Genomic DNA, 11,079 nt, shown 5'->3' on the forward strand with positions numbered 1-11,079 from the left:
GGGAAGCCTATGTTATTTCTGCTCAAATGGAGGTTTTAAAAGTGTTGATTTGACAGCTGATGAATGGGTTTTCCGTTGAGGTGTTTATAACAATGCCCCTTTTTTGGCGTTTGCTGACGCTAAAATTATATCGGTGAGTTACTGAAAGATGGAAAATTGTAGTGTTTATTTGTTGTTACAGCTCATTCCACTCAGTTTCTTTTAATCAAGTTGGAAACTGCTGCTCTAAGCCATGCAGTTCACGGTCTTATCTGCCTTTTTTTTTGAAGTCTTCCTCTCTAATCATTTCTAAAACCACACTCTGCCTCACACCCACACGCGCACACACGTTTTTTTTTTGTGACTAACTGTCCTTTCTATGTGGAGGCATTGCTAATGATGGCGTGTGACCGCACGTACTGTCGTGATCAGCTGCTGGGCTCTTCAGTCAAACCACATGAACACACACAGTCATCTCTTCCTCTCATGTTGTCGTTTTGGGCTCCAGGTCCAAGCTTCGCTCACCTCTCTGGGCCTGAATGTTGCTGCCTTGCAGAAATTACACCTCTCCGCTGCCACATTCAGCCGTCAGTTTACAGAGGCTGCTGGTATTCGGGGCCTCAGGCCAAAACCTTTCATCTGAGGCTTTGGGAAGTGCACCAGTCTGGTCTCTTCAAACACGCTGGGAGATAATGGCTTAAAGACACACAGGGCGTCCTGAGGGTGGGGGCTGCAGAAACAGACACAAAGGGGAGGTTTCGGGGTTTTAGGAGCTTGTACTGTTGATGACTAAACATACTGCATCTTAAAATTTTCTGCAGTTAATTTAATTGGGTAATAAAGCAGCTTTAGTGCTTCATTTAAATCTGTAAATCGAAGCCTCCTTACTTTTAGCCTGCACTGCACTTTTTGAAGACAGCTAAACACTTTTACACATTATTGAGAAAATAATGAGCTTGGATCTGAAGAAAAGCTGCTGGATGGCAAAGCCTTGACTGCAATATTTCAACAACCACTGGATGGATTGCTACAAAACTTTGAAATTTGATAGCACACAGAGGATGAAGCCTTCTGGGCTTTGTCTGGCAAATAAGTTTAGTTATCTTCACATGTACTGGATAGATTAGCACAATATTTGGGACATTTACGGTTCCCAGGCAATAGACCCCAGCAACTTTGCCTATCCCTCAGCCCTTTCTCTAGTGCCATCCTAACGTTTACTTTAGGAGCAATTAGTTCAATGCAGTTCTGTTCATCGTTGTTTATATACTGTTCCAAGCTACTTGCAAAATTATAGGGAAAACCTAAATGTCCCTCAAGTAAGCTGGTAACAATGGAGAGGAAGAAACCTTCAACAGAGCTGGGCTAAAGGGGAGTTTCCATCTGCCTCAACTGGTCGGGGTGAGTGGGAAGAAAAGAGAAAGTTACCTGTACAGCAAACTAAAAATTTATGGAGCATTTTTAAAATTGTGTTGCCAAAATGAGACATGTGTAAAGTAAACTGCATTGGTCCCAGCACAGAACCCTGTAGAACTCCAAACCTTTTTCGTACAAATTCATCTTGAACTAAACAAAACCCAGTGTGCTTCCTTTAGTCTTAATGACATGTTCCAATCTGTGTTTTGTGCTAATTAGATCAAACATTCAGTCTAGTCAGTGGCTGGACCTGACCTAGCTATTAGGTTCATTTTAAAACCTTTATTTTGTGTTTGCTCAGGTTGCCATTGTTTCATGTTAGATTTGAAGGTCTGAAACATTTCAGTACGACACACACACAAAAAGATATTGCATGAAGTTTTCTTTCACAGCACTTAATAACACGCTAAGTAAAAGTGGTTAATATAGCTACAAAATGTCAGTAGAACTGTCATTGGGAGCATGATTGCATGCTGAAACTAGCTTTTAGGTCAAAGCACCACTGTGCCTCACAGAGCTGCTACCGTGGCGCTTGCTGGTGTACATTTCAAAAAGGAAATCCCATCGAGGCAAGACCCTTTTTGAACCCAACAGGAATATTTCAAAGCACATATTTTTAATGGAAATGAAGAAAGTGCAGGGAAATGTTGGAGCACGAGAAACTGGTAAATGCAAAGGGTGCAATTTATGTTATTCTGGGTCAGGGACGGCGACCTAACGTGCAAATATGAACAAACTTTGTTCCGACCTTAACCAAAGAGAATTTCACAAAATACTCTTCTTATGACAAATGTGAAAAACATGTTTTCGTTTCATGACACTGTCCAATAATCACCCCCTGAATTGCAACACCCTGTAGGTTTGTTGGGAAAAACACAATAAAATTGCTATTTGTAGCAGTAGGAGTTGCTGCTGCTTCATAGCTGCATAAACAGACAGTAGTTGTGGGTTTGTGGATGGAATGAGTAGAAAGTAAGAATGGAGGGAGGAGAGGGAGCAGGATTGGATGGAGGCCTAAATGGCATGAGGAGTTCAGATTTGGGCAAACCACAGCTGACGAGATGTTGGTAGGGATCCGGATCTGGGATCTCTGCCATTGCATGATTATCGTCTTTTCAGCCGGGGCTGTGACATTTATGTACCTAGACTGTTTGTTTGCAAAGCCACACGAACTCGGATGCAAGCTCAAATTCCTTTGAGTGCAACAAAAAGTCTGAGAATTTTAGCTTTGGACAACATAATAATCATATTTTGCTATTTTTTTTTGTCACATTCTTTTGGCCTTCAGCACAAACCTACACTATAGAAAATAAAAGAAACAAAGGAAAACCTCTGAATGTCTGATTATAAAGTGAAAGCCTGAACCTCCTGATTGGCTGCAGGTGGCTTAGGATAGCTGTTCCCTCAACATCCCCAAGCTCCCCACCCCAGCTGGTGTCGCAGCATAGAAATAGCCGTGGGTTTGGGTTGTGTCGGCTGGGTGTGAGTCCAGTCGTAAGAAGAAAAACAGCAGAGGCTGCAGAGGAGCAGACCGCAGAGGAAAGCATTGCGTGCAAGACGCAGCACAGTTCAAGACTCTTTCACAGGGGGAATCCGTGCTCTGTGGCTTTTCTGGGGATGACAGCGTCTTGTCAGACAACAATACCTAACACAGCTGGATGTTCACTATGTGCCAGTGTCAAGAGGGCAGCTTCCATCTGCGCCATGACATTCCGCCATCACTCAGATATTTGAGCAGCAGCACATTCTCCTGGGCCTCAGCGGAGTCCTGGAATTGCTCTTTATTTTCCACCGCTGCTTCTATTATTTCACCTAATGATTGAAATATGGGTTCATTTGGCAATATTTGCTGTGCTACTCGAGGCCATGGCAAAACCGGGACCTAGAATCTGCCTTGTCAGCCTCAACATACCAGGAGCACAGAAGCTGGCAGCCTGTGACAATGCTGCAGCTTCAAAATAAACTGAAGATGTTTTATACTTCACACCTGCAATAAAACCTGCAGTTTCTTTTTTGTAGATAATAAAATGTCATATATATGTCATATATCATATATATATGAGACATTTTACAGTTTAAAGATTCAGACTAAGCTTCTATCCACAGCTTCTGATGATAAAAACAGGAGTTTTTAAATGACATCCCTTATTTTAAGTTTAAAACACCCGAGGGTCAGGGTCAGGTCGTACTCAGTTTCATCATGCAGAGGAAAGGCAGTAAAATGCAGCTGCATTATAAACCGTCAGTGTAAAATAATGTGTTGTCCAGGCGAAGCTTTTGTTGTGTAATATTGCAAAGCCAGTCTCGTCTGTTTGGGTTCGAAGAAAGACAGAAAAAACATTCAGTGGGTTTGACAACAGTTTTGGTGGGAAATAAAGTCAACTGTTTTTTTTTTTTCTGACTCTTATTAAATTCAAATAGTGATTCAGATGGAATTTAAGTTGAATTTATGTTGAATTACTATTTGTATTAGTATAAATTTGATCTCTGCACGTTTTTATATTGGAGGAGGATAAAGTTAGCTTCAGCAACATTCTTATACTTGCTCACATTTAGATGTTCAGTGTCATATTTTTGTCATGTTTTTTATTAGTTGGTGTCATGTAGCATGTGACATTTTTATTGTCTTCTACATACAGTTACATGAAATGAATTTACAATAAAGTAAGTTCTGGACCTTTATTTTGTTTCCTTTTAATATAATATGTTTTAGGAAGATACAGCTGGTGAATAGTTTGTAAGCTTTTGTTCCATGTTCACTACAAGTTATCTTTCAAATTCCGTTCAAATGTTATATGTGTAACTGTGTAAATACTGTCCTTTTGTTATCTGACAATGATAAATATTCAAAGAGTAAAAATCAGTTAATTTCCTTTTTGCTGCAATTATTTTTAGGCTAAATTTCTGCAAGCACTTGTTAATGCTGGGTCCTTCCAAACACACTTCCCGCATAATCGATGGGGGAAAAAAGGTCACAGTTTTTCCTCTGTGCGGAATTGTTTTTTAAAAATTTCATGAAACTATCGCAAAGATTCTTAGTAGTTTGAATACTTGGTCAAATGGAGCGGCCCCCTTAGGACCACCTCTTCTTATAATGCAGTCCAGTACAACTCCACTACCCACTACGAAAGCAATAATAAACAGGCAGTAGAATTGTCACCTTTCTGGCAGTTTTACCTTAAAAACTGAGAAATCATAACAGCGTAAAAGTAGAATTCATGGCAGAGCAGCTGTATTGGATGGCATTAGAGTGTGTAGCTAGTAAAGTGGCCAGTGAGTGCATATCAGTCAGCATATCTAAAGCTTAATGTGAGGCTTCAGCAGTCTGAGTTTATCAAACCATCAAACAATGTCCAATTTTTCAATGACCAGAGCTACAGTGTTTAACTTCAACTAGCTGGAGACTTGGAATCCTCCATCTTCCTGCTCTGATACAGCTTTGCTTCACTCTTTACTTCACCATCCTCTGCACAGTCCTTTAGGTAGTCGTCCATATGAAATTACAATGTATAAACATGCTGAAAAAGGTATTGATAAAGAAAAATTTGGTACTTGTCTCTGATTGGACAGAATGGTGAGCCTCGCTCTTTTATAAAATCATAAAAAAGGGAACCTCTCTGCACCGCTGCCGGGGCTGTTCTGCTCATTCTGTTAATGCTCATATGGGCACCTGACCATTGTTTGCAGTAGCATTAAAAAAAAAACACATCCTTTGTTTGTTTCAGAGCATATTTTTATCAGCAGCCTGTGGAACCTAGTGATGGTTTTTACTGGCAGTACAGACTCATTGGTACTATTACAGACGTTGTATTTATACATACATGTATATGTTGTGTTGCCTCGTGTTTGACGGCGTCACTGCGACTTCAAACGGGATGCCTGCGCCCGTGACGTCACCGGGCGCTCCTCTGAAGGCGGTGTGGTGCAGTCTGCAGAGACAGAGCAGAGGATGAAGAGGAGGTGAACTGAAGACACTCTGGGCGGACAACTTGCTTATCTGTAAGTCACTTAATTTACGACTTGACTTTGTCCTGTTAAGGCAGCTTTAAACCAGAGGCAGTCAGCGTTGCGTTATGGGTGAACTCCTTTTTTAACGGCGTCAAAAGACGTTGGACAAAGTTGAACATTTTTATGAGCTTTTTTTTTTCTACACGACTTACGTTCTGCTAACCTTAGGGACGAGAAGAACATTTAAAGCGGATTTCCGATGGTAGTTTGATGAACCTTTCTTCAGTTTCCAGATGGCCTCTCAACTATAGCCTATACAATATTGGAGTGTTTTAGAGTTTCAGCCACAAGCTCCATATTTTTAGTTGACATATGATGAACAAATATATTTTTTACAGGATAAAAATAAATGCATTGAAACGGTAGCCTCGCCTATATTAGATTTCCCCCGTGGATCTGTGCTTTAAAATACTTTTTTTTCACTTTCTTTTATCGTGAAATTGACTCATTGCCATTTCATAACCTAAAGCGTCTTGACGCGCAACCCGGGGCGAGTGACGCCGACCGGCAAATTTTGGAATTTTAACTTTTTTGTAGTTAGAATTAGATCGTGGGAATGACCCAAATAACTCCTGTATTTAAGACCGTTTTGAAAGGGGACAGCTGAATAAAGAGGACAGGATTTTCTTCATTCCTCCTTCAGCCATGCGAAGCACCATGATCGGTCTGCTGCGCCCCCTACTGGTCGTCTGCGCGTCCCTGCTGCTGCTGCTGCTGCTGCTGCCCGGCGCTCACAGCAGGATCCCCAGATACACCAACGGCTTTCACTACCAGGACATCGGCAACGGCAACGGCAACGGAGAGAGTAGGTCCTCTTGTGTTTGTGTGTGTGTGCGTCTGCCGGGAGGCTTTTCTCCACGTTTGTGAGTGTTTGCTGCAGGTATGAGACGCATGTCAGCGATCAGTCAGTGCATCACCTGTGTACATCACATCACAAACTGGCAGGAGGCAGGAAATGTCCTGACAATGATAATTAATGGCGCCCAGGCTCAGGTACCAAAGTAAACAGTGACTGGTGTGGGCTTCCAACTCCAGTTAGTCATTCAGGTTGCTGTAATGATTCCATGTTAGTGTCATAGCCACTGTGAGACCTGGGAAGCTGGGTGCAGATTTTTATGTGGATCCCAACTGGACTTTTGAAGTGTAGTGTTGAATTTTGATCGTTTTTCAGTATTGCTCCACGATTCGAGGCACGTTGTGATATGGTGGACACTAAGATATTTAAGGTCATCAACAGCAAAATTAACGCAGAAACAATAAAAGAAAAATCACCGCACAGCCTGAAAAATCTATTTGTCTACCCTGTTTTTTTTTATTTGAGGTAATGTTACGAAAATCAGGATGGTCTCAGCTGAAACATGTTGTATTTCTGCCTCTTTGTGCCTTTTCTAGTCTACTTCAATGGGGTCCGCCTCCTTGTGGAATCCCCCCAGCCTTCAGTGTCGGCCACCAGGGGGAGCAGCGTCACCCTTCCCTGTCACTACCACTACGAGCCTGAGCCCACCGCACCGCGCAGGACCCGGGTTAAATGGTCCTGGTTACCTGCCAACACCGTCGGTGCACCTGCGTCGGCCGAAAACGTGGTCACAGAAACTGAGGTCATGGTCGCCATGGGCAACCGTCACCTTAGCTACGGCAGCTTCCGAGGCCGCGTGCGCCTGCGCCGCTCAGCCCCAGGTGACATGTCTCTAGTCATCAATGAGCTGCAGCTCAATGACACAGGAAGGTATCGCTGTGAGGTGATTGACGGCGTGGAGGATGAGAGTGTGACAGTGGATTTGGAGCTGAGGGGTGAGAAACAATCCACGTATCATAGACTTGGCCAGTCACAGTATTTTAAGGATTAAAAACAGGCGATTTCAGCCCCTTAATTTGCTATTGTTAAAGTAATGTCTGTAAAACTGTTGGCAGGACATTTCCTCCAGCGACCCAGGTCGAATATTAGTGTGTTTTATGCATTTTTAATCCACAGATAGTAGTTTGTACTGAACACGACAACAGAAATGTTGGTTTTATGCGTCACGGCGGAGCTGCTGCAGGCCACATGTTTGAGATAACTCAACTTTATTTAGGAATATGCACTATATAACCATTTTTTAATTTTTCCTTTAGTCATGCGTATAGTCATACAGACAGGCAAAGCCAGCAACTGTTCATCAACAAAACAGCAAAAATATAGTTGGTGATGAACCAAACAGAGATAAATGTGAAATAGCAGTAACCCACTAAGTAATTGGTAGTTATGCTTTGTCTTTGCTAATTGTGGTAAACGGCTAATTCTAACATGTCTTACAATTCTGTAAGTTAAAGACACAGTTTGCCTTCTGTGGCCAAATTTATAATTATACACCTTAAAAAAATAAACCTTCAGTCTTGTACTCTTGCATATTCATAATCCACCATCAGTCTCTGCATTTACCGGATCACCTGTGTATTTGCCGTATATCTTGTCTGTGTAGGAGTGGTGTTCCCCTATTACTCTCAGACGGGACGCTACCATTTTAACTTCTATGAGGCACAACAAGTGTGCCAGGATCAAGACGCCACTCTGGCCACGTTTGAGCAGCTCTTCACAGCCTGGGAGGATGGGCTGGACTGGTGTAATGCTGGCTGGTTGGCTGATGGCACAGTCCAGTATCCAATCACAGTCCCACGTGACGGCTGTGGAGGTGTGGACTTAGATCCCGGTTTGAGAAGCTACGGACAACGGCACCGCCTCCTCCACCGCTATGATGCCTTCTGCTTCTCCGCCTCTGTCAAGGGTCAGTATGAAGATGTGTGAGTGTTTTTAAAATTCACGATTTCTTTACACAGGCTACGTAAAATAACCCTTTTCACTCCTCACTACATACTTCAATTAATTGTTGATATTTAGAACCTATCAACACATTTCTCACGTCACACAATGGTGCTCTGAAAATGGACATCAGCCCCTCAAACACAGCTTTGATCAGAACATCAGTCATGTCCAAAAACACTCTCTAGCAGAGACCACATATACACAAACATAGAGCTCTTTCTATTGCCCCTCACCTGCTGTTGTTGCTTTATAGCCACACAATTCAAGACATCCTGTTGTTGAGATGGGTAATAGATGCTCGGTGTCTATGTAGTTGTGTGCATATTGGTACTTTTTTCTCATGCTATGTACAGACAGTAAGAAATACTGTATAAAGGTTAATTTGTTTTCTTCTACCTCAGGGACTGTGTACTTCTTAAAGCACCTGACCAAGCTCAACTTCACTGAAGCAGTCCAGGCTTGTGCCAGAGATGGAAGTCAAATTGCCAAAGTGGGACAGCTGTTTTCTGCCTGGAGGCTGATGGGATTGGACCGCTGTGATGCTGGCTGGTTGGCTGATGGTAGCGTTCGTTATCCTATCACAAAAGCCCGAGCTAACTGTGGTCCACCTGAACCAGGGGTTCGTAGTTTCGGATTCCCCCCTCTGTTCCTGAAATTCGGTGTCTACTGTTATCGGTAGATACTCGAGACATAAGCAAACAAGGCTAATAGCACACTGGTTCAAAGCTCTGCTCTGGAAATTAGCATTAGCCGTAGTCTGAATGCCAATTAACAGTTAGTCTGTTTATTCATTTTTTTTACTATTTTAAAGTGACGTAATTTGAACTTTGTATCGAACTTTATTACCAGTCATCAGCCGTTAAACGTCGCTAATATTGTGCCATTTATTCAAAAGGTCTATAGAACCAAAAATGTGTGGACAATATTACACACATGTAATTGTTTGTCCAAAACCATGAGATTTAATCTGCTATCATAACATCCTCAACTTATTTAGGAAGTGGATCTGTGCAGTAGGCATTTGGTCTCATTCCGTCAACAAAACATCAGTTGGTCACTGATGTTAGGTGATAAAGTTTGGCTTGCTGTTTATTTTTCCAGTTAATCCGAAAGCCACCGGATGGGGATAATGTCAGGACAGTAAAGTTCTTCCACAGCAAACTGTGAAAACAGATTCTTTATAGACCTTGTTTTTTTTCTGCATGGGGACATCGTCATGTTAAACAAAATACCAGACGTCGCCTATCGTCACAAAGTGAGAAGCATGTGTTAGTTTAATTTATTACTGTAGTATTAAAATTCTCCTTAATTGGAACATGGGAGCCTGTAAAGCCTAGACAATGTGAAGTGGCAGCATGTCGCGTAATCTGTTGTGGGGTGTGAGCGCCATCTTGTGACTCATGTGGTCTGTTTACCTTGCCCCTGCTACAGTGGCTAGAATGACCTGCATAATGTTTGTTAGGCTGAAAAGTTGGTTACATCATTCATATTTGACACAGATGGGAAAAGAGGAGGAGAAAAATGTCCCTTCTGGGAGAAAATGGATCACGAAACTAATAATTATATACACATGAATACTTTTTCAGTGGGTCCATGCAAGATCTGCAAATCTCTACTGACAGCAGCACTGACCTACTGTGGTGACGCACGGTTTTCAGAATCATGACAGGAAGTTAAACTCCATCTCCAACTCATCAGCAGAGGCAGGGAAATCTCACAAGATGGCACTGGCCTCCCCAGTCCACTTAACCCTCGGCCATTTAATGCCCCAGCCACATCTCTCACATTCATATGTTCCTGGTTTGCTCCTGTCCTCTTGTTAGTTAAAACTTTCTCGCAGTGCCAGTCAAGCAAATTTTGATTATATTTTTGATTTAAATTTTTAAGTCCCAATTGATTCATTTCACACTCAGAGAAAGACTTTTAAAATTCCAGTTAATTGACTGCACTCCTGTCACGCCTTCACGTCGCCTTTATTTATTTATTTAATAAAACTATCACACTGGACACTGAGTCAAACAGTACCAAACAGGTAAACATCTAAACAAACCGAGTTTTCTAGGTTGCCACAGGGCACTTTGAGGGTTGAGGAGTGTGTCTCATTATTTTCAGGTGCGATCTTTCCTTGTACACTGTCTATCTGTAGGTTCCTTCCGCCAAAGACTCTTAACACTGTGAAGTAGAATTGGGACTTGTTTCGATCTCCGGAAATGTCTGTGTATCCCGTTTTTTTTTTTTAAAGCATAACGCACCTATTTTTTACTTTTCCTAAGGCTGAAAACAGTAGCAGAAGCTGAACAAAAGAGAGGAGAATTTATGAGTGTGTATCTGTATTGTAATATTTAACCCGCCATGTTTACTGTACATCAACTGTGGAGGAAGAAACTGTTTCATTACACACTTGTAACCTGTTTGTTATTCATTATATATGTCTATGCATTTGTACTATTTTCTACAAAGTAATAAAATCACTGCTGTGAAGACCTTTTCATAAAATTTACTTTTTTTCAGAGGAAATTACATAGGCTATAATTTGGAGCTTGCAAAATCTGCAGCGAGCAGATGAACTGTAAACGTTGCCTGTGAGAGTTTACAATTGGAGGATGAGTGGTGACATCAAATACGTGGTCTACCCAGAGACATCATGAAAGCAGGGGGAGTTGTTTTACCATACCACACCTAGTGGGGTGCGATTCGAACCCACGGCCCTCTGCAGCCCAACCCAATGCTCTACCACTGAGCCATCAGTCCCCGTGGCTTCTAAAAATGAAATACTGACTTTTATTTAGATTTAATAATAATTTATTTCTTTGCAGTAAGTTAATATTAGTGTGTTTACAGTTAGGTGGTTAACAACTGGATGACAACATGGGTGG

At 41.9% G+C, this 11,079-nt stretch overlaps 1 protein-coding gene across 4 annotated transcripts; it reads left to right on the forward strand.

Moving 5' to 3' along the window:
- Positions 1-1,620: 1,620 nt before the first annotated feature.
- hapln3 (hyaluronan and proteoglycan link protein 3) lies at positions 1,621-10,684 on the forward strand. 4 transcript variants are annotated; one of them, XM_067500639.1, is made up of 5 exons: positions 1,621-5,394; positions 6,024-6,208; positions 6,796-7,194; positions 7,863-8,165; positions 8,605-10,684. In XM_067500639.1, the coding sequence occupies exons 2-5, from the start codon at positions 6,049-6,051 to the stop codon at positions 8,880-8,882; spliced, it is 1,140 nt and encodes a 379-aa protein (XP_067356740.1). In that variant the 5' UTR covers positions 1,621-5,394; positions 6,024-6,048; the 3' UTR covers positions 8,883-10,684. The 4 variants fall into 4 exon arrangements, with proteins under 4 accessions (XP_067356740.1, XP_067356739.1, XP_067356738.1 ...); XM_067500638.1 differs by having other exon boundaries at positions 1,622-5,394; positions 5,987-6,208; XM_067500637.1 differs by having other exon boundaries at positions 1,625-5,394; positions 6,047-6,208.
- The last annotated feature ends 395 nt before the right edge of the window (positions 10,685-11,079 follow it).

Source organism: Channa argus, chromosome 4 (assembly GCF_033026475.1).
Source record: "Channa argus isolate prfri chromosome 4, Channa argus male v1.0, whole genome shotgun sequence".
In the NCBI taxonomy this organism is placed as follows: Eukaryota; Metazoa; Chordata; class Actinopteri; order Anabantiformes; family Channidae; genus Channa; species Channa argus.

Coding starts and splice junctions, on each gene's coding strand:
- hapln3 (XM_067500639.1), top strand. CDS start 6,049: ATGCGAAGCACCATGATCGGTCTGCTGCGCCCCCTACTGGTCGTCTGC. Junction 6,209..6,795: donor CGGCAACGGCAACGGAGAGA/GTAGGTCCTCTT, acceptor TGCCTTTTCTAG/TCTACTTCAATGGGGTCCGC. Junction 8,166..8,604: donor CTTCTCCGCCTCTGTCAAGG/GTCAGTATGAAG, acceptor CTTCTACCTCAG/GGACTGTGTACTTCTTAAAG.